This window comes from Hippocampus bargibanti, linkage group LG14, assembly GCF_051943395.1.
Source record: "Hippocampus bargibanti isolate YZ-2025 linkage group LG14, ASM5194339v1, whole genome shotgun sequence".
Taxonomy (NCBI): Eukaryota; Metazoa; Chordata; class Actinopteri; order Syngnathiformes; family Syngnathidae; genus Hippocampus; species Hippocampus bargibanti.
Genome location: NC_142747.1, coordinates 4266597 through 4290764, shown reverse-complemented (window position 1 = coordinate 4290764; position 24168 = coordinate 4266597). Strand labels below are relative to the sequence as shown.

Genomic DNA, 24168 nt, shown 5'->3' with positions numbered 1-24168 from the left:
AAACGTTAAGAATGTTTGTGTCATGTTTGTCCTCCTACAGAAACCATATTAATACAAAAATATATTTCCATCCCCCATCTTTTTCCATTTTCAAACATTTTTAAAAAAGCTCCAGGAAGCCACTAGGGAGCGCTAAAGAGCTGCATGCGGCTCGAGAGAACGGGTTGCCGACCCGCGCCTTAGGCTTAGGGGCTCCGGAGTCATCTCTTGGCATGATATTGCGCATGCGCGCTTCGTCCTGGACGGTCGCCGATCGCCACCGCAGTGCAAATACCGAAGAGGAGGAAGAAAAATGATGACGAGCAGTTGGTAGCAGGTGGAAGAGGGGGGAGCTCAGCGGGGTGGAGGACACCGGCTTTAGCCCCGCAGCCTCCTCCTCCTCCTCCTCCTCTTCCTCCTCCACGCGCGTGCTTGCGAGCAAGCACAGGGCAGGCGGGCGTGCACACGCAGCAACAAAGGGTACCTCGCCACGTCTGTGACATCAAACGAATGCATCGAAAGGCAACGTTCAAGCTGTTCTTTTTTTGACACGCTTCTTCTCACACCTCAAAGGTAGGACGGAACCTAACCTTGATTTTTTTCCCTACCTTACAAGACATGTCGTTGTCCCTGCAGCTTTTATAACATTTGAATATTCTGCATTCTTTGTGTGTTATCTATTTTTAAAATGATTAAATGTCCTGATTGTGGAAAGGTGTCACAACAAGCAGTATGGGATGGGTGTGACCTACTCCTTATATGTCTGAGCAGCGCCAGGGTTCGAGGGGGTGCGGTGGGGGGGTCTTCTGACGTTCCAACACGAGTGGATTTTTGCAGATTTTACCTCAATATACAATTTAAAACAAGTTCCCAAATGTCTTCAGAACATGCCCAGTGTGTTTTTAGCTGGGCATGGACTACTGGAAAGTTCGAAATCTTTTATGCATCATACCATGTTTTATCTGGATGCCCTGGAAAAAGGGGGCAAGCCACGTGGTTTCATGCACTCTCACTCAGTTATTGAATGCTACAAGCAGCTTATCATACAATTAGAAAAAACGAAATCACAAAATAATAATAAACAAAATACAGTGAGACCTCAACTTACAAACACCTTAATTTACAAACTTTTCGTCTTACAAACGTCAAATTTATGAAAATTAAACCTTATAATAAGCACTATTTTCATAATACACACCCACCACGGCTGGCGGAGTGATTTTCGGTGGAAGCACACGACCGAACAGCACCAGAGGTTAAGTTACCAACAGTCCTTATGTCTGTGTAAGCTCTCAGTCGTACAGGAGTGGTCCATCGATGAGAAGGTTTCTTCAGCCGTCATCTGTACAAAAGTGAAGGTTTTGGACGTTTCGCCTCCTATCCAAGAGGCTTCGTCAGCGAACTAAAGTCTGACTGGTCGTATCGGCCCCATTTATATATCCCTAATGTCCAGACATGGTGGCGCCGAACACAGCTATGATAGGTCCCTACTCTCAGGTTGGGGGGGGGGGGGGGCAGGGGACCCCTCCCTGTGGCCCCACTGATTGTTCCTACATTCCTGACTAACGACTGGCCTATTACCCCCACTCCCCCCGGTATCACCTCATCAGCATAACGACCCTCATCAGCATTGCGAAAGTTGCCTAACCTGTTTTGCCTAAGCAGGCTATTGTATGAACGATCCAAATTGAACCTCACCCCACCAGACCGGTTTAATGATGGATTTTGTTGTTTTATAAGAATCGCTTCTTTTTAAAGAGCAGTACATTGGGGAGACTCAACAAATTCTCAAAAAAAGACTTTATCAACATCGCAGGGATAATACTAGTGGGCCTCAATCGGCAGTACATTTGCACCTAAAAGCTAGCAACCACTCATTTGACGACAATGAGGTTAAAATCTTAGCGAAAGAACATAGATGGTTTGAAAGGGGGGTAAAAGAAGCAATTCTTATAAAACAACAAAATCCTTCATTAAACCGGTCTGGTGGGGTGAGGTTCAATTTGGATCGTTCATACAATAGCCTGCTTAGGCAAAACAGGTTAGGCAACTTTCGCAATGCTGATGAGGGTCGTTATGCTGATGAGGTGATACCGGGGGCAGTGGGGGTAATAGGCCAATCGTTAGTCAGGAATGTAGGAACAATCAGTGGGGCCACAGGGAGGGGTCCCCCGCCCCTCCCAACCTGAGAGTAGGGACCTATCATAGCTGTGTCCGGCGCCACCATGTCTGGACATTAGGGATATATAAATGGGGCCGATACGACCAGTCAGACTTTAGTTCGCTGACGAAGCCTCTTGGATAGGAGGCGAAACGTCCGAAACCTTCACTTTTGTACAGATGACGGCTGAAGAAACCTTCTCATCAACAGTCCTTATGGAAGGTGACTCTCCTTCCATAAGCCATCAACGACCATCAAAAGGTAAATAAAGCATTATTTTACAGCACAGTTTATTTCTTTAATTACAGTCCTCATGTAATGCGCCTCTCTTTCCAAACAGCAATTCCCTTTACATTCGACCTCCAACGCCATTCCATCAAGCCATAAATGACCATCACAAATGTAAATAAAGTGACTTTATGATACAATTCAGTGTATTTCTTTCATTACAATACAGTAGCACATTTAGTATACATAGAATAAGGTATGCTGTGTGTAGTTTTGAGGCTTATTTAGTTGAAAAGTATATTTGATGGAAACCCGGGAACGGATTATTCCCATTTTAATGGTTTCCTATGGGATTTTTTTTTGAGATACACACTTTTCGCCTTACACACTCTGTCTGGGAACCAATTAAGTTCGTAAGTTGAGGTCTCACTGTATATGGTTGATGCAAAGGAGGCTGCAGTCAGGGTTGCTAACATCATCCTCATTAGGCTCCACCCCCTTTGTCGGCAGTACGCTACGTGTGTTTGTGTGTGTGCGTGTATGTGTTTGTGTGTGTTCGTGTGTGTGTGCGCGTGTGTGTGTGTGTGTGTGTGTGTGTGTGTGTGTGTGTGTGTGTGTTCGTGTGTGTGTCTGCGTGTGATTACGGTACACGGGTTAATACATACATATGTACAGCAGTGGTGGGCCATTGTGCTGATTCCAGATGTGTATTTTTAACATTTAACCAATCACATTTCAGCCATCATTTGTTCCCAGGGTCCGAAATCTACCTGTATACCTTCGCAATAAGTCCTGCAGGCCCTGAAGCATAAAAATCAATGTTGATAAAACTGTTGCTTTAACCAATCAAAGTTCGGGTTGGCAACCCAAGGCCTGCTAGAAGGTGCTCGAAACGCCAGAGTTTTCGCAAACTATGATTGGCCAGTCATATGATTGGCGAGTCACGAGCCAATCATAGTGTCACGAGCCGGTTTTGTCAACCCACAATAGCTGAAGGAGGATAATAAATGGATTTTGTTGCAGATATACTGTTAAAGCCATTTTCAAGAAAGATTGTTCAAGAATAGATGGACATCATTTAGGTTAGACAGCTTCGAAGCTAGCAAAAATAGCAAATAATATTGCAATTTTATGAGGTTATCATGAATCCACAGAGTAAAAATGTGATGTCTAATGACAGTATTTCTCGAGTTTCTTTAAGTCACAAGTTATTTCCTGGCCAATGACATCCTCTAGTAGACGTGTAGTAATATCATACCTGTCACGTTTTGCAAGGTGGTGATGGCGGGTGCGGATCCCAAAAAGCAGGCAGGAGGGAGCAGGAGGTTGTTTGACAAATTGTATTAAAATAAAGGTCAGCAGGAATAAAATGTAAAACATTAAAATCATCTGAACAGAAAAAATACAAAGTATCAAAAGAAGACCAAAAGTAAAAGTCCGCCAAGGTTAGACAAACACATGCACAGCATACACAATGCATGCAACAAACATGCAGCAAACAATGAACCGACACCGGATGGTCGTGCCGGGTGTCCTTTTATGTGTCAGTGATTAAAACGACCAGCACCTGCGAGGCTGCAGGCAGGGCTGACGTCGCTACCCGTTGGTCGCCAATCTTATCGGGACGACCAGCACCTGTGCAGGTGCAGGCGGGGCTGACAGCGCCCCCAGTTAGTCGCCAACCAGATCATGACAGTACCCCCCCTTCAAGGGGTTGCCTCCAGAAGTCCCAACAGTCTCCCAAAAGGTTCACTCGCCAGGGAACAATGGTGGAGACAGCAACCGCTGCCTCTCCAGCATACGATGGGCGGCGGCCTGATGGGAACGGGACTCGGCCTGGGGTGCACAAAGATGCGGCACGGATCGTCGTGGGCGTGAGTGCGATCCCTCTTGCACGTTCACGCGACGGTGCATGGCTCAACGTGGACGTCGAACTGCCAGGCGCAGAATGGCACCCCGTACGGCCGTATGGGACCAGGTCTCGGCCGGACGCCGACGTGGGCGTGAACTGCCCGGCACCGGGGAAACGAGACCAGTCTTGAGCCGCTCCGGGATTCAGCGGTGAGTGGGGTCTCGGACTGACGTTGACGCGGACGTTGCACGGCTCGTCGTGGATGAGACTCAATTCGTCATGCACGACGACAGCGTGGCTGGACGTGGGCGTGCACTGCCAGACACACAGTGTTACCCTGGACGGCCACCCGGAAGGAGGTCTCGGCCGGACGTTTACGTGGACGTTACGGCTCGTAGAGTGACGCAATTCAAACTCGACGAGGCTTGGGCTAACGTGGACGTAGCATTGCCAGGCACAGGGTGGAAATGAGACGGGTCCGATGTACCTGTGGGATCCGCACCCGCCATCACCACCTTGCAAACCGTGACAATACCACACTCACAGCTGATTGATTCAGACGTAAAGGGCTAGGAGTGACAGGCACAGCCCGCCTTTGATGTATAGTACAGTGATACCTCGACTTACAAATGCCTTGGCTAATGAACTTTTCGGCTTAAGAACATTAAATTGACAAGAATTTAATCTTGGCATACAAACTGGTTTTCGGGATAGACACGGAGCGCCATAATGAGTGATGTGTTGTTTGTGAACGAACCCGTTCTCCTAACAAGGAAATGCCAGATGACTTTTTTTGTCCTCTATTCCCCATCCCCAGTCTTCGGTTAAAGCCACAAGTGATTGGTCAGGAATGCAGCAGTGGGGTGCGGGGTTACAGAAACACAGAGCTGCAAATAAAAATAGATGCAGCTGACTTTTTTCGTTCTCTATTCCCCGCCCTCAGTCTTCGGTTAAAGCCACACGTGATTGGTCAAGAACACAGCAGTGAGGGGGAGAGGGGTTACATAAACACAGGGCTGCAAATAAAAATAGATAGGCAGGCGACAGAGAGAGAGGGAGAAAATGGATAGAAAACAGTGAAATTTGGACTCGTTTCAACTTTATTGATAGTTCAAAGGCAGAGTGTAGACTGCAAGGTTAAAATATCCCATCAATCAGGCTCCACAAATAACCCACACAAGCCATCTGTACACTTGATGCAAAAAGCTATCAACCAAGCTAAATAGAACACAATTGATGAGGAACCAGGTAAAATCTTCGCAGAGAAAGCACAGCACCTTCATCGTCGTCAAGAGGCAACCTGGAAGTTTGTCATCCATTGATGATTTCAAGGCTAGCCACAGATAGTTCAAGAACGTTAAATGTCATACAGGGATTCATAGTGTCATTCGACATGGTGAGGCAGCCAGTTCTGACGATAAAGCTGCCAAAGCTTACAAGGAATCATTCCTCAAGATGGTGGAAGAAGAAGGCTATGTTCCTCAATTGTTTAATGCTGATGAAACCATCCACTCCATTCCATCAAGCCATCAACGACCATCACAAAGGTAAATAAAACGACTTTATTATAAAGTACAGTTTATTTATTTAATTACAATACCATAGCACATCTCTTATACATAAAATAAGGTATATTTTGTGTAATTTTAAGGCTTAGAAAATTAGAAAGTAGAAAATTGTGTTTTTTGTTGACCTGGGAATGGATTATTCTCATTGTAATGGTTTCCTATGGGAAATTAATGTTTGGGATACACACTTTTCGCCTTACACACTCTGTTGGGAACCAATTAAGGTCGTAAGCCAAGGTATCCCTGTATATGTGGCAATCCTCACCTATGCTATTTGCAATGGAAATAATGAATTTCACAAGTCAAATTGCCGCCATAGGATCCCTTTTTCTTTTTGTTTAGTTTTTTTTGGAGGGCGTAAAAGCAGCGGAAAACATGGAGTTGGAGCACTTTGATGAGCGGGACAAGGCACAGCGCTACGCCCGCAGAGGCTCCAGGGGCAATGGGCTCCCCAGCCCTACCCGCAGTGCCCACTGCAGTCTGTACCGAACCCGGACGCTGCAGGCGCTGAGCTCGGAAAAGAAGGCCAAGAAGGTTCGCTTCTACCGCAACGGGGACCGTTACTTCCAAGGGATCGTCTACGCTATTTCTCAGGAGAGGTTCCGCTCACTGGACGCGCTCCTGGCCGATCTCACGCGAGCGCTCTCGGACAACGTCAATCTGCCGCAGGGGGTTCGCACCATATACTCGGTGGATGGCACGACGAGGATCACAAACATGGAGCAGCTGGTCGAAGGTGCGCTGTTGTCTCAAATTTCTTTTGGGCTCGCATTATCTTCATACTTTCCTCACACGCGGGCAAAATAATCCAACGCATGTCCACATGCTTTGATAGGCGAAAACTACGTGTGCGCCTCCTTCGAGCCGTACAAAAAGGTGGACTACATCAAGAACATCAATCCCAACTGGTCTGCTGCCGCCAGGACGGATGTGACGTCCTCCCGCGACCCCCCGTCCCTCGGGAGCGGCCGAGCCGGCTCACCAGAGACCCGTCAGAGCAAGGACTTCATCAGGCCCAAGCTGGTCACCATCGTGCGCAGTGGCGTCAAGCCACGCAAGGCTGTGCGCGTTCTGCTCAACAAGAAGACGGCGCACTCCTTCGAGCAGGTCATGACGGACATCACCGACGCCATCAAGCTGGACAGCGGCGCTGTCAAAAGGCTCTTCACAGTGGACGGAAAGCCCGTATGTACCCTCTAGTTCTTTTCGTCTCGTTTTTAAATGAACTCTGACCCATCGAGATTGATATTTTCCGGCAGATGCCATTTCCAATGTTTGGTAGTGGGAAAAAAAATGATAAGCGATCAACCAATAAATATTTTTAAAAAAATATCATGAATGAAGTAAAATATATATTGGTCGCGGACAACAATACAGATATGAATTGTAGGTAAAACATTTGGCTGCAAAGTTGATATTGGAAATCCAGTGGGAATGGGAAATTCGATTTCCGGCCTCTGTTTAATGTACTTCTATGGAAGGGGAGTTAGACGGATGCACTCGATAACACAACAGCAAATGAACAAACAAACACACAGCTCGCAAGCTCGTGATCTCGCTCGATGGATTGAGACACTGAAAAAAAAAGGACATTGAATGTACTCTGTTTTATCGTGTCAAGTGGCTGCATGAAAAGAAACATATAGATTTAGATGCATTTTGACTTAGGAAAATGTTTCTGCTGCCAACTAATTTTTATTTCGTGCAACCATTTGACAAAATAAGATGTATGTTCTTTTAATGTAGACCAGAGACAGGATATTATTTTTTGCAAGAACATATTTTTAACATTTTTTTTTGTATGCCAGTAATCACGTAACACAGGTGTCAAAGTCAAGGGGGACAAATCTGGCTCGCCACATCATTTTGTTTTTATTGTTAAGTGGCTGTACAAAGTAGAATAAATTGGATTTAGATACTTTTTTTATTTTATTTCACAGAACCACTTGACAAATTAAATTTATGTTTTTTTTCTCAACGTAGAAAGGCAGGAGAAAGACCGCTCAGCTCTCGAACTAAGATTGTTCCTGATGTCCCTGTTCTCGAACATATTACAAATATCTGATGACTTTCATCGCCTCTCCCGTCCTGTCCAATGGTGTGTATGGTTTCCATGGCGATGTGATTTCCCCGAGCTGGTTGCTAAGGAACTGCTGCAGAACGGTTCATCGGGCGCCAATGTCAGTGGAGGAGCCTGCTAGAGAGGCTTGTGGGATCCGATGGCACATGGCACCTCGTCCCACAACCGTGTAACTAAAAAGATGTAATTATCCATGATTGACTTTGGTCTGGAAAGGAGGGTGGAGGCTTAAAACGTACCTGGGAATTTTTTTTGGGAGACATCTGGCAATTTGGATCAGAAGAGTGAAAAAGTACCCCACCCCCCGGCCTCTTTGTCGATTAAGTAGTGTAACCAGGGCAGAGGTGATTGTGCTGCTTTTGATTGATTTCGTGCGCCTGCTGGCTCGGTGACACAGCAGCTGCATCAGGCCTCCCCGACCCCACCCCTACCTCGATTCCCCCATCCCTCTCTTATCTTACACTCTCATTGTTGTTGTTCCGGAGCGGCCTGTATTGATCAAGTAACTGGCTTTCAATCAGCCGGTCGGCAGAATAATGGCCGATGGATAGTGTTTGCGTTTCCGAGAAGGACATCGTCAATTTGTCGGGATGACTGAACAGCCGGCGCATTTTTCGAGAACTGTTTTTCTTTGATCACGGTCAGCCGGCACGATCGAGATGACTGTTTGCTCTATGGCAACACTTTTTACATTTGTTCTCACACAAATTGCAGTCCTTATCCAACAGCGTCTATATTTAGTTCCTCAAACAAACAAAAAAAATATTTTCGAGCACTGCCACGATTTTTTTATCTACAATACAATTTCTGGACTCTTTAGAAAGGATAAAAGCACATTGCTTGCTTGAAACAGTATGACATTGCAACTAATATTCCGCCTTGTTAGTCTGTCTGTGGCGTTGCAGACTAAGACAGGGTTTAAAAGTAGGGTTAGTGTTTCAGAGCAGGGTTTCAGTATCGAATTTGGATTAGAGTCTCAAAGCAAGATGAGAAACTTAAGAGAAACGGTCAGAGGAGGTTTTGCTTTTTAGCACTTTGCTCTCTGGCCTGAAGAGCCGCTGTGACCTTCTTATCACCTTTCCCCCAATAACCCCCCATGCACCATTCCATCCCCATCTCCTTGGCAACCTCCCTCCTTGCAGCTCTCCTCCCACTGGGACTTGGCACGCGTTTTGGAGGAGTGGCGGACCCAAACAGGCTCCATCAGAGTGGGTGGGCATGTCTGCTGAGACCAATTGGGCCCGGTGCTCATTGTTTGACCATTTTGCCTGGATCAAGATGCAAAAAAAAAAAAAAAAAAAACACATCAGACGTAACACTTTGAATACTATTTTCCAGTCAGTAAGATATCAAGCAGGAACGGTTTGAGTTAAGCTGGCAGCGTTGAGGCTCCTCCCAGTAAACGGAAATGGGCTTCAGTTAAGTGTATCAATAGGGAGAAGGCCATGAGCGTCTTTTGATTTATTTATGACCGCTGAGTTGGCGTCATTCTGATGAGAGCACCGACTGCATCTACTAAGACATTTGTTTACCTATTTGCAAGCTGTTATGATTTTGGTAAGGGATGCTCCTCGTGTAACCGCCATTTGTACGCAGGCTCTGTCTTGTGCCCCACAAAAGGATTGTTGCTTCATGCAATTTGCTTGTCCAAAGTATTTATATCCGAGACTTTGGCATTGCATTGTTTTTTTTTTCAAACCTAACCACTGATATGGGTTTGGTTGTAAAAAATATAAACAAGGTGTTCATGTTTTGCAGGTCATGTGCCTTCAGGACTTCTTTGGCGATGATGACATCTTCTTTGCATGCGGGCCTGAAAAATATCGCTACCAGGATGACTTCAGTTTGGATGAAAGTGGTAAGCAAAAAAGAAAACAAAATTCTGGCCAGGTAGCACCAGAATTTGAGCAGATTGGGTGAACCAAAATTGCAATAATTTTTCCCAGCAGACTGGACTGAAGATCCAAAGCTGGCTGGTCTAAAACCTGTGACATTTCAGCAGACCCTGACAAGGGGGAAATCACTTCAATGTCTCACAAAATGTGTTTAATAAAATTTGTTTGAACCACAGCAGATTCACTGACGGTGTCGTAGTGCACTCGCCAGCATGTAAATGGTTCTTTGTGCTTTGTGACTCACTGGCGACCAATTCAGGGTGTCCTCTGTCATCGTTTTTGGATGCCGTCAACAATAAATGGACCCGTCACGGTTGATATTTGCCTGAACTTGTTTCCAACCGCTCCGCTGGTTTAGTTTTCCACACTTGGTTCTCACCTCGACTTGTTTGTCTCCTCTCCAGAATGCAGAGTGGCCAAGTCGTCCTCGTATGGTCGCCTTCCGTCGGTGCACGGTCGCTGCTCTCCAAAAAGTGGCGGAATGTCTCGCAGAAGCAAGTCGCCCTCATCGACTGGCTCAGGTGAGGCCTCGCAAAGGCGCTGTCGCTCACGGAACGAGTGACAGCTCTCGGGTCCTTTCTGCTAGCCAATGGGACTGCGGGGAGTCAGCTGTCCACGCCTCAATCGAGGAAATCTTCTTGCCCCTCTCCCACCAGTTCGGGCAGCCTCAGGAGACACCAGGTAGGGGAAAACAAAGCAACTTTTTTATCTCTCAAACAACAAATCAATCAACAAAATTTTTCTCACAGAGCAGGTGGAGTTGTGGTTGCACAATTTTCATTTGAGGTCTGGCCGGCAGCCACGGTGGCACTGTTCGACAGTGTGGTTTGGTGTTCATCCGCTGAAAATTAGTCCGCCAGCCACCGTGGCCCTGTGTGGTTTGGTTCGTTTGCCAAAAACTAGTTCGTATGCCAAGATTATATTCTCGCGAATTCAATGTTCATAAGGCGAAAAGTTCGTAAAATAAAGTTTAAAATATGAGACAACCCTCCAAAATCTGAGACGCAAAATATCTGAAACATGCACTTGTGCAAAAACATAAATATCAATCTGAGTTGGCTAACCGTTTCGGTGGTTGCAGCCTTCACCAGAGCTGTCAATGCTTCATGGTGATGTGTATCATTCTTTTTCTTCAAAACTGATGAAAAACATACACACGTTCCTGCAAAACATGACAAAAATAACATAAAAGTGTGACTGAAAATGGCAAAATAATGTCGATAAAATGTTAAAATGATGACGATTGTGCTTTTTTCCCCCCTCTGGGATCCCAGCACAGCGGCTCATCTATGTCGTTGGCCTCCACCAAGATCTGCAGCTCAATGGACGAAGGCGACGCCCCCACCAGCGAAGGTGAGATCGACCGCAAACCCCTCTTGGAGGAACGAGCAAGATCATTTTATTCTGGCATCCCCCCGCCCCCTTACAAAATCTCCGCAGCCGAGCCCATGGACGAGTCCACCATCCCCGCCTCCATCGCCGACCGCTATAAAGTGGGCCGAACTTTAGGCAGCGGCAATTTTGCTGTGGTGCGAGAGTGTATAGAAAGATCTACGGGGAGAGAGTACGCCCTGAAAATCATGAGCAAGGACAAATGCAGAGGAAAGGTGCTTTTTGTTGTTGTTTTGGTGTTTTTATTAGATTAGATTAGATTAGATTAGCCTTTATTAGTCTCACACTGGAGAAATTTTCATTTCACAGCATGAAAGTGATGAAAAGGAGGAGGGAAGGAGAAGAAGAAGTCGACAAACAAAATACAGGAGCTGCTGGAAATGCAGCCGCGCAAACACACAAACACACAAAGAGAAAGACAGTCATTCAATCCTAAACACTTTCTGCACCCTCTTTGTCATATAAAGCAGTTCTAGCTGTAAAAGCAGAGGATCAAAGTGTCCATTTCACCAGTGAATCAGGGACGTCATGGAGAAATATGCATGTCTGCTGCAAGCTAAGTTTTCAAAGCAAATACGAAGCTGTAGCATCCATTGATGAAAAGAGATTGTCTCACATTTCTGTCCCACGTAAATCCGCTTCAATTCCAAGCCGCGACAGTTCCACATACTTATCGGAGCTCTGCGCTGACGCTCCTTTCTTCTCATTGCGGGATCCAACAGTGCCAGCCTTTCCGCTGAACAAAGCGGGGCTGTGAAAATGCTGCCCATTACAGGTGCAAAAAAGCACAAGCACAACAGCAAAAAAAATGCTAGGCTTGTGAGAGCAGGAGCAGACAACTACCTATTTGGGGGCCATCTTGGACTTCTTATATTAATAATGACCATAATACATTTCATTTCTAAGCGCCTTTCAGAACTTTCAAGGTCACTTTACAGTCACAGGATAATTTTTTTCTCTGGGTGAGCAGCGGCAGCCACATGCGTTCACTCAACCCCTAAGTAACTCAAATGCATAGAAAGCTAGCTAGCTAAGATATAGCTAAGAGATAAATAATAATAATAACAATAATCATCATCATCATCATAGCCTTAATCATAGCCATAATCATAATAATCATAATACATTTCATTTACAAGCGTTCTTCAAAACTCTCTTTACATCAAAGTGATGAAATGATCGCAAAATGATCATCATGATTTAAGAAAAGTATATTTCAATTTTTTTTCAAGTTTCTGATATTATCTACCCTTTAGCAGACCCGTTGTCATTCAGGTGGTGTTTTTTTGGGGAGGAATGGAGGGGTCTTGCATACTGGTCAATCTGCTTCTGCCAGTTTATATATTCACTGGTTTTCCCCCCTTATATTTTTAAATACGATGGGAGGTAGTCGATGGTAGGTAGTCCCGTTGCCATCTGGTGGCAGCTGTGGGCATTTACAAACGTTGGTGTGCCAATGAATTATTCGCAACACTCAGCTAATTTGAAATAATTACATATAATTACATATAATGATGACCTATCTCTAAAAATAAATATGGAACTTTGCTGCTGTGAAATGTAAATTTCTCCACTGCAAGACTAATAAAGGCAAATCCAATCCAATCCAATACTTAGCTGTGTACCTCCTTGCTGTGGCGTTCAGGAGCATATGATCCAGAGCGAAGTGTCCATCCTTCGACGGGTCAAACATCCCAACATCGTGCTGCTGATTGAAGAGATGGACACCGGCAATGAGATTTATCTTGTCATGGAGTTAGTCAAGGTACGTTAAGCATTCAGGAAAGCCATCTCCAGCACTGCTTCTGTTTTGAAATTTATTGTGGAATCCCACGAGTCTGCTTATCGCGTGCAATTAACCAAGGGGGGCGACCTGTTTGACGCCATCACCTCGTCCAACAAGTACATGGAGCGAGATGCCGGCTGCATGCTCTTCAACTTGGCCAGCGCCGTCAAGTATCTGCACAGCCTCAACATCGTCCACAGAGACATCAAACCTGAAAATCTACTGGTATGGAAATAATTCTCAAGATCAGATATTATTTATTTCCTTCATATTTTGCTATCTTATGTAAACACACAAACACAAAAATGATACGAAAGTTAAACCTTCAAATTCCTATTCTTCAATTAGGAGGGGTGGGACAAATCCCGACAATTTTTGGGGGAAAAATTCACTATTGGCTGATTAAAAAAAAAAAACTATTGGCACTACAGTAATCACTTGCTACTTCGCGGTTCGATTATTGCAGCCCTTCATGCATCGTGGATTTTTTTTCCAACCGAAAAAAAATAAAATAAATACAAAATAAGGGCCGCAGCGAACGTCAGTACAGTGCTGTGAAACAATCACGGATCACAGAGAGCAGCATACAGCATTCATTAGATTTACTGTTGTTATTTTCTAATTTATTCATGTATTTTGAGGCATTACTGTGCTGTAAATGCACAAAACCGGACATTAGTTCAGTAACCAAAAACATTGGTTTCATTTGGCCACACCTGACAATGAGTAGATGATTAATGTAAACAAAATTTTCATCACTTGGCTTACTGTACATTAATACTCTTGACTTTTCCTGTTGTATTTGTTTAAGCCACATGTTAAAATGTGCCTCATGAAATGTTGTTCCTAATAATAAATTATGTGTGGTGTGTATGTTACGCAGGTTTATCAGCACCACGACGGCAGCAAGTCCCTAAAGCTTGGCGACTTTGGCCTGGCCACGGTCGTCAACGGTTACCTATACACGGTGTGCGGCACGCCCACCTATGTGGCACCAGAGATCGTCTCCGAGAAGGGGTGCGTCTGGCCGTTTCTCTTTCTCCAGGAGCAACTTGGGTGGAAGTTCCTAGAAATTTCTGTATAGGAGCAGATCGTGACGACATTGTAATAATAATAATAATAACAATAATAATAATAATGATAATAATGATAATAATAATATTTCATTTATAAGAACCTTTCAAAACTCTCAAGGTCACTTTACAGTCAGTTTTCTCTGTGGGTGAGCAGCGGCAGCCACATGCGTCAGCGTTCACTCAACCCGGAGGTCACTCAAATACTGGAGATAGAAAGCTAGCTAGCTATCTAATAGATAGCTACATAGCTAATAGCTAGCTAGCTAATTAATAATAATAATAATAATAATAATACATTTAATTTATAAGCGCTCTCAAGGTGTTCACTCAAATCGGAATAACTCAAATAGATAGAAAGTTAGCAAGCTAGTTAATATATATCTAATAGCTCGATGCTACTACTACTGCTACTACTACTACTACTAATAATAATAATCAGAATAATAATAATAAGAAGAAGAAGAAAGAATTGTTGCGCTAGTCATTCTGGCAGCAGTCTTAGCGTTTTAACAATAACCACAATTGTAACTTTTCGTAGCGATTGAAAGTACTTACGAGAGAAATGATGCACAGCAGTGACAATCATTGGTCTGGGAACTCTTCAAACATTTTATTCTGTGCATGCGCTGAAAAAGGCTTCACAATTTCCGGGTATCACATGATCAGCTCATTTCGCAGGTGATATCAATCATGAAATTTCCTCAATCGTGTCTTTGCCTCACACACACATTGACGCACGCACGCTCAACACTCCCACTTAAAGACATGTTCACAAATTCATGCAGCAAACAAAAAGAAAAACACGAAAAACATCGGAACAAGGAATACATTGCTGTAAAAATAAAAATATCCTACATATTTGCAACACTCCGCAAGCTTAAAAATATTCACATTTCTCCAAACAAATATCTCTTGAATCTTTCAAGTTTCACTTGTTACCGTCTTAGTAAAAACATCTGCAACCATGTTTTCTCTCAGACAATATTTTATAGATATTTTCCCCTCTGTGCGCAGATCGTACAAAGTGATATTTAATATCTACGTGTTTACTTATTTGCCTACACACTGGGTTTTTGGACAAGGCTATTGCTCCCTGATTGTCCTCATATATTTTTACTGGTATGTGGCGGTTACTGCTGTCTATCCCTTTTAATAATTGGACAAGGTACATGATTTCTTGAGTGTACTCGTGCCCAGTTGTACTAACTACAGAGGAATAAAGGTGATGAGCCATACAATGAAACTCTGGGAAAGAGTAGTTGAAGCAAGACTAAGAGCAGTAGTGAGCATTTATGATCAGCTTCATGCCAAAAAAAAGAGTACGACGGATGCAGTGTTTGCTTTAAGAATGCTGATAGAGAAGTACAGAGAAGGTCAGAAGGAATTGCATTATGTCTTTGTAGATCTGGAGAAAGCGTACGACAGGGTGCCCACAGAAGAGCTGTGGTATTGCATGAGAAAGTCTGGAGTAACAGAAACGTATGTCAGAGCGGTGCATGACATGTATCATGAATGTAAGACAGTTGTGAGGTGTGCTGTCGGTGTGACGGAGGAATTCAAGGTGGAGGTGGGACTCCACCAGGGGTCAGCTCTAAGCCCCTTCTTATTTGCTATGGTGATGGACAGGCTGACAGACGATGTTAGGCAAGAATCTCCTTGGACCATGATGTTTGCGGATGACATTGTGATCTGTAGCGAGAACGGGGAACAGGTGGCGGGGAAACTAGAGATGTGGAGATATGCCCTGGAAAGGAGAGGAATGAAGATCAGTCGCAGCAAGACGGAATACATGTGTGTGAATGAGAGGGATCCAAGTGCAAGAGTGATGCTACAAGGAGAAAAATGTCAGGTGTGATGTGTGATGTGTGATGTGTGATGTGTGATGTGTGATGTGTGATAGGAGGGTTTCCGCTAGGATTAAAGGGAAAGTGTATAAAACAGTGGTGAGACCAGCCATGATGTTTGGACTGGAGTGCCACTGAAGAAAAGACAGGAAGCAGAGCTGGAGGTAGCAGAGCTGAAGATGTTGAGGTTTTCTTTGGGCGTGACCAGGTTGGATAGGATCAGGAATAGAGGATAGAGAATAGATAGATAATAGGATAGAGGCTTTGGAGAGAAAGTCAGAGAGGCCAGACTGAGATGGTTTGGACATGTCCAGAGGAGAGAGAGTGACTATATCGGGAGAAGGATGCTGAGGCTTGAACTGCCAGGCAGGAGACCGAGAGGAAGACCGAAGAGGAGGGTTATGGATGTGGTCAAAGAGGACATGAAGGTAGCTGGTGTGAGAGAAGAGGATGCACAAAGCCGGGATAGATGGAGGACATTGATTTGCTGTGGCGACCCCTGAGGGGAAAAGCTGAGAGGAAAACAAGAAGACATGCTTTCTTGAGTCGTGACCGCCAGTGCCATATACTCAGCTTCACAGGTTGATAATGCCACAGTTGGCTGTTTTCTACTTTTCCATGACATAGCTTGACCTTCCTTAGATAGGCTAAAACAATATCCGGTTGTGCTCCTCCTGTCATGTATATCGGCAGCCCAATCAGCGTCACTATATCCTTCTAGTCTTAACTTCCCTTCAAATTTTCGGAAATTAAGCTCTTGATCTGTAGTACTTTTTAAATATTTTAGTAAATGTTTAACTGCAGTACAATGCTGCTGTTTTGGTTCAGCTAGGTGTTGTGAGAGTTTAACAACCCATCTTAAATCAGGTCTGGTACATGTCATTATGTATATTGGGCTGCCCACTATCTCTCTGTACCCTGATGAGTTGACAATTTCACCCTCACTGTTAAAGTCCAATTTCTGTTCACCAGGGGTGCTTCTTACTTTGCAGTCAGCCATTCCAAATTTTCTCAACATTCTCTCAATGTGTTTCTTTTGAGTTATTTTGATCTCTCCTTTACTTTGTTTAAAATCAATACATAGGAAGTGTCTAAGTGGACCCATATATTTCATTTTAAACCTTCTTTTTAGCATTTCTTTTACTTCACTGAGTCGGGTATCGTTATTCGCCGTGATGATTAAGTTATCCACCCATACTAACAAAATGACCTTTTCATTTTCGGATTCTCTGCAGTAAACACAATGATCAGCATCATTTTGTATAAAACCATTCTTGATGAGGTGATTGTTTAGTAACATGTTCCAGTTACGCCCTGACTGCTTTAAGCCATACAGTGATTTGTTGAGCTTACATACCAAACGTTCTCGTGTTTGTGACGTGATCTCAAAACCTTCAGGTTGCTCCACATATAATTCACAGTCCATTGGGGCATGGAGATATGCAGTCTTCACGTCCATTTGGTGTAGGGTGAGATCTTCTTGCACAGCCACCTGCATCAGTGCTCGAATGGAAGTCATGTTAGCTGTTGGCGAAAATGTCTCTCTGTAGTCTATTCCTTTCACTTGACCAAATCCTTTTGCCACAAATCTGGCTTTACAAGTCTCAGATCCATCTGGGTTTTCTTTCACCGTATATAGCCAGCGACGTCCCACTGCTTGTTTGCCCTTTGGTAGTGGTGTCAGAGTGAAAGTCTTATTTTCTTTTAGGGATTCCATCTCTTCTTCCATTACAGTAGCCCACATTTTTGACTTTTCAGATTGCATAGCCTCTTTAAAAGTCCTAGGTACACTATATGTTACTTTGTAGAAATAGTCAATATTTTCGGCTTTGTCATCATCACACTTAGTTTTACATATGTACTCCTTAAGGACAACTGACGTCCCCGGACAAGTTGTGTCCATAATTTGTAAAATGGCTTCAAGTGACTTCTACTGAGCGTATTTTAATAAGATTCCACCGCATATAGCTATATTTTACGTTTTAAGACTCGCGCTGAATGTTCAGGAAGTCTTGTTTTTGAGTTGGTGATGAGTCCATATGTGACGTCACTAAAGGAACGCCCCTGAGCGAAAAAAAGACACATTGTAGCAGTCCTTCCATCACGTCAATGTATTTTGCTGTACTTGTTTGGCCTGAAAACCTCGGGTTGCACCCAAAAGCCACCAGAAGAGGGCGTCCAAACTCCATATAAGTATAAGTATAAGTATAAGTATAAGTATAAGTAAGTATAAGTATATATAGTATAGTATATAGTGTTTTGTTTCGTCATATTGTCTTTGTGCTGTCATATTATTTATTTATTTATTTTTTGTTCTATTGAATTCAAGACGGCGCCGCGAGAGTGGCTGCCTTTCCAGCAGCTCATGTATTTTGTTTTTCTACTTTCATTCCTTTCATCACTTTGCTGCTGTGAAATGTAAATTTCTCCACTGTGAGACTAATAAAGGCAAATCCAATCCAAATCCAATCGAATACGGAATTTATCAGCCTGTGGAAACAGAGGTGGCCACAGGAGGTCGCCATTTTGTGCTTCTCGGACGCTACATTGCAGTCCAGATGCCTCAAAATGACACGGAATAAAATCTTTAATCGATTGCAAACATGTATGCTTTCCTCTTCAGAACTATTTGAATCATATTCATAACTGGGTGTGTAACAAGAAAGCATATTCTCCGAATCTGAAGCCATTGTTTTGATTCTCCAGCAATGCAAGACATCGGCTATGAATTTTTCTGTAGCCTTTGTCGTGTCAGCCTTTGCCTTAATAAAATATGGAAAAATCATCCCACCGTGGTCATCAGTGAATGCTATTGAGCACCTGTAGCCATTTTTATCTGTCGGTTCTATAGGACCGCACAGGTCTGTGTGCGCTAGCTGTAGCACAGTTGCAGCTTTAGCATCTGCATGTCTGTTCCTGCTCTGTGTCAGCTTGCCCTATGTGCATATTTCACAGTTTTGATTATTCTCATGTTTGCCTCTAATAGACATCCCTTTAACCACTTTTTCTAATTTAGCAACATCTTCGAAGTTACAATGACCCAGTATTTTGTGCCAAGTTTGGATATCATAACAACTATATGCTTCCGTCTGTGTAAGCTCTCAGTCGTACAGGAGTGGTCCATCGACGAAAAAGTTTCTTCAGCCTTCATCAGTACTTCTTGGAAGGTGTCGGACGTTTCGCTTCTTATCCAAGAAACTTCGTCAGCAAACTATATGCTTCATCGACATTTTTTATTGTGTTTAAGTAATACATTCTACCAAACACCTCCATTTTGAATTGTGTCCCATCCCTGTGGACTAACCAGTCATCACCGTCTTTGAAGCGGACCTCTGCTCCACTTGTCGGATGGTCATTTAGATTGAAGAAGAATGTGTGCTTTGACTCGATCTCGTCAGTAGCTCCCTTCAGGACGTCACGGCCCCGTCCTCGACCGCGTGGTCACCTTTTCCACTGTGGTCACCTTTTCCATACTTTTTGGTATTCTCAAAACTTCTTGGTTTAGTTTTGAATTTGCCGAAAGTCATTTTGTCATTAGATTGGGTGACGTACACAACGAACGTTTGTAAGAGTCAGGAAGCCCTTTTAGCACCATGGCTATCTGAAGCCCGTCTCTAATGTGCTCTTCTGCTCTTCTTAATGAGGTGAATATAACCTGTTGCGCTGGTCATTCTGGCAGCAGTCTTAGCGTTTTAACAGTAACCAAAATGGTAACTTTTCATAGCGATTGAAAGTACTAGAAGTAATAATAATAATAATAATAATAATAATAATTCATTTATAAGCGCCTTTCAAAACTCTCAAGGCAGCCACACGCACCAGCATTCACTCAACCCTGAAATATTGTCCACAGAAAGCTAGCTCGCTAATAGATAGCTACATAGCTAATAGCTAGCTATCTAATTAATAATAATAATAATAACAATAATAATACATTTCATTTATAAGCGCCTTTCAAAACTCTCAAGGCAGCCACACGCACCAGCATTCACTCAACCCTGAAATATTGTCCACAGAAAGCTAGCTCGCTAATAGATAGCTACATAGCTAATAGCTAGCTATCTAATTAATAATAATAATAACAACAATAATAATACATTTCATTTATAAGCGCCTTTCAAAACTCTCAAGGCATTCACTCAACCCGGAATAACTCAAATAGATAGAAAGTTAGCTATCTAGCTAATATATAGCGCATAGATAGCTAGCTAACTGACATTGTGTCCCTAATATTGTGTTTTTTTTAACATTACGCTACCTTTCTGTCCAATTCCAGGTATGGCCTCAAAGTGGACATTTGGGCTGCGGGGGTCATCACTTACATCTTGCTCTGCGGCTTCCCGCCCTTTAATTGGTGCGTGCTGCCTGTCATAATTCTTGCTTTCATCGACCGTAACTGTCGAAATCAGGGACGGGCTCACTACATCTAGTCTGTATTTTGGAAAGTTTCGTTTTTTTCCCAGATTTTCCCACCATTTACGACCCATGAAATACAGAGCTTGTGACCATGGTTTCCCAATCCCCAAATAGCCTCCTATTTTATGAATCAAAGAAACGACTTGTCCTATTTCACTTCTGAATTTTGGCAAATGTGTTGGTGTGTTTGCACAGCGACGGCAAGAACCAAGACGTCCTGTTCCAAGAGATCCTGAAGGCCCGACTGGAGTTCCCGTCTCCGCACTGGGACAGCGTGTCGGACTCGGCCAAGGTGGGGGCCGCGCTGGTAAACGGAGCGCCATCGCGGCCGCCTGCTCTTAACATATGCTTTTCTCCTCAGGCTCTCATCGGTGGCATGCTGCAGGTGGACGTGGACCAAAGGCTGTCAGCCGGGCAGGTGCTGGAGCATCCCTGGGTCAACGTAAGAAGACGGCGACTGTGTCACTGCTTCCCGTGTGCTGAGAACGTCACAAATATTTGATTTGGCAGGACGACGGCGCAGCCGAGAACCAACATCAGTTGCCCGTGGTTGTCAAGATTAAGAAAAACTTCAACACAGGAGACAAAGAGAGCAGCGCGACGGCCGGCGTCATGGTCATCACGGTAGCGGGGGGGGGGGGGGGGGGGTGAGGGAGGAGTGACCTCCAAAAATGGTTGCCGATTTTCATTGTTTCTTCCCTCTGTCAGAACACGCCGATGGACAAGGAGAAGCACGTTTTCCGTCAAAGACAACAGAACCCTGACACTACGCCGGCGGCCAACTTTCCGCATGGCGCGCGCTCTTCTATCTGCTCCGCGTCCGCCCGAGGAGCCTACAACCCGGCGCTCGCGTCGCCCGCCGACTTCACATCGGGGTCAGATGACTACTCTCCGTCTGGTTCAGCCGACACAGTCCGCTCACCTGTGTCTCCGTTCTAAGCGTGTATAAGGATGCCTGCCGCCTGCTCATGACTCGAGTCATCAATACTTCACAAGCCACGATTGTATTTGAGCTTTCAGCCTCATCGTTAGCCTCAGCGCATATTCATATTTTCGGGGAGAAAAATTGCAGATTCACTGGGGGGCAAATTTTGCTTTCAGGATAGCTGTGTGATTTGGCACTAAATTCTTCCTGTTCGACTTCTCCATTTGTCCACGGGGTCAAAGCATTCCAACATGTTCATTTCATTCGTAAAATGTGGGTAATTTCTTCCAAAAATTTTCAGTTCAGTCAGCTCTTCAGTATTGTTCGACTTCTCCATTTGTCCACGGGCTCAAAGCATTCATTTCATTCGTAAAATTTGGGGAATTTCTTCCAAAAATTTGCAGTTCAGTCAGCTCTTCAGTATGCACAGGCGATTTGTACAGAAACGACTTGCTGTTTACGGTTTATAGGTTCCCCAATCAAGCCACTCAACTTTGCTCCCACAGTTGGCAGCGCTCTGCCGCCCGCTGGTGATCAAGATTGTTTACTTCAGCAAGGACAGCCTGCTTCAAGGAAATTTGAAGAGCGTGATCATCGCGGCATAGTCTCGCGTGACTTTCAGCAAACTATCGCTGCACTATCGAAGGTACTGGTGCAACATGTATGAAGCGAAGCCTTCCTTGAAATGAAGCCAATAAGTTGCTGCTATCATGATACGACATGTGTTATCTGTGCTATGCTATTTTTTTACATTTAATAATGCGAATAATTGCGTGGTTGCTGATGGTTCGAAAAAGTGACAACGTAAGAGTCCATGACTGAAAGTGCAATTAGAGGCACCAAAAAGCACAGTGTTAAATGTGATTGAATGAAGAGACAAACGAATGAAACGAATCTTCAGAAATTAAACGGAAACTACATGATGTACTGGATGTAGCACGGTGCTTCCATTCTAATGACATTTTATCTATGTATTATTATTTATTATTTATTCAAATGCCTTTTTTTAGGGAAGGGGTGTAATGTGCATGTGCTTCACTTATTTTTCCCAAGGGCTGCGACAATGTTTGACTGATCGACACAGAAACAAATACAGTTGTACAAAACTGCAAGACTCTCTTTTTGGGGGGCGGGGGAGGGGGTATTACCTTGTAGTTTCGCTCGTATAAAATTATACTCAAATGACAGAAAACGGCAGTATAGCATTACAACATGCATTCGCGTATTATCGAGCGCCAATAGAGCTTCATCAGGATATTAATGCGAAAATTAATTAGCTTCTTTCAAATGAGGAATATGGACTTTCCACTTTTTAATAGCTTGTATACAATTTGTGTGGTCTCTGGAGTGCCTGCTCGCCCATCAAGTGTACAATTAAACAACCGAATCAATCGTTGGTTAGTGGTCAACACCGTGCTTTAGACTCTACAGCAGGGGTGGCCAACCAGTCAGAGACTAAGAGCCACATTTTTTACCATGTTACTGCAAAGAGCCACATCAAGATGGCGGTGCGTGAACACACAGACCTCTGCTCAGACAGATTTATTATAAGTATCACCTTTTAAATACAAAATTGACTCCGAGAGTACTAAAACCACAGGCAACAAAGAACACTGTCTTTCCACACACAAACTCAGTAAAACCAAGTCCACAAACAAAAATGTAATAATTGACAATAGTTTGCATGTTGCTTAGTGGGACTTTTGGCATTCTTTGTATTGAACAATCCTCATTAAATCTGGCTTGCATTCTGTTGTTGCCACTCGAAGCAATTCTTTTAAGTGAGTGTCAGTCAGAACCGATCGATGCTTTGATTTCACATGTTTCAGGGTAGAAAACACAGACTCGCAGGCGTATGTTGACCCAAACATTGACAGTATCTTCAGCGCAGCCGGTTTGACATTGGGGTATTTTTTCCGTTTCCAGAACTCAATGGTCCCTTCCCTTAAGCAGGTTTCAATTGATCTTCCTCACAAAGATTGAACTCAGCCGCAGCTTCATCTGTGACTAGCGGGGCTTTCAAACAGTCCGTCTCCGCATTAAACGGGTCGACAAGGAACGTAATCTGCGGCCTTTTCAGTTGTAGATCACGGAATCGGGTCACAAAGTTTTCGTGCAAGTTTTCAACCAGTGTTGCATATCTGGCTCTTTTCTTATCCAGGGCATCGGTGGTGACTTGCCCGCTGGCTTTTAGCAGAGTGGAAAAATGTGTTAAATCTCCCTTTTGAATATGTGCCCTGAACAGCTTCAGTTTGTTGACAAACGCAAACACACTTTGCAAGTCAGGCAGAATTTTTGACTTACCCTGCAGGGTAAGGTTCAGTCTGTCCAAGTGACACAGCATGTCGACCAAAAAAGCCAGATCCATAATCCACTCGTTTTAAAATATTATCTGCTTTTCAGTCTGAGTTTTTAAAGTTACCAACTTGTGCTTGCGAAGTTCAGTCCCTTTGGGGATTTCTTGGTCGATGTTCGCGTGGAGTGAGCTGAAGTGGCACTGAAGATTTGACACTTTGAAATGCGCCAATGACGCCTGACATATAAGGCAGAATGGCTTGCCCTTACGCTCAACAAAAAAATATAAACTCTCCCACTCTGTTAAAAACGTCCTGTGTTCGTCTTCATATTTTCGTTTTGCTGTGCATTTTTTCCCTGCAATTTTGAGAGTGAACTTGACGCAAATGAATTGTTTACGTCGTAAACAATTTGTGTCGAGTCTCTGATTGGTTGGCCACCCGTGGTTTACGACATAAATGATTGATTTTCATCACACGCACATGCGTGTTAACGTCACATGGTCAGCTTGATACCGTAATTTCACGACTATCAGGTGCACTTAAAAGTCTTCACGACTCTCAGGTGCCCTTAAAAGTCTTAAATTTTCTCCAAGATGTGCAGCGCGCGCTATGGTCACGAAATTACGGTACATAGAGGATGAATGGCCGCGCCAGCGCGAAACTTTTTTT

At 43.9% G+C, this 24168-nt stretch overlaps 1 protein-coding gene across 1 annotated transcript; it reads left to right on the top strand.

The window, feature by feature from the left end:
• Positions 1–191: 191 nt before the first annotated feature.
• On the top strand, positions 192–22314 carry LOC148888042 (serine/threonine-protein kinase DCLK1-like). The gene is made up of 16 exons (XM_089014211.1): positions 192–552; positions 6131–6524; positions 6624–6973; positions 9627–9726; positions 10168–10284; positions 10350–10444; positions 11038–11116; positions 11204–11370; positions 12801–12920; positions 13020–13166; positions 13825–13958; positions 20138–20215; positions 20473–20569; positions 20639–20719; positions 20788–20901; positions 20986–22314. The coding sequence occupies exons 2-16, from the start codon at positions 6164–6166 to the stop codon at positions 21214–21216; spliced, it is 2271 nt and encodes a 756-aa protein (XP_088870337.1). The 5' UTR covers positions 192–552; positions 6131–6163; the 3' UTR covers positions 21217–22314.
• Positions 22315–24168: the final 1854 nt, after the last annotated feature.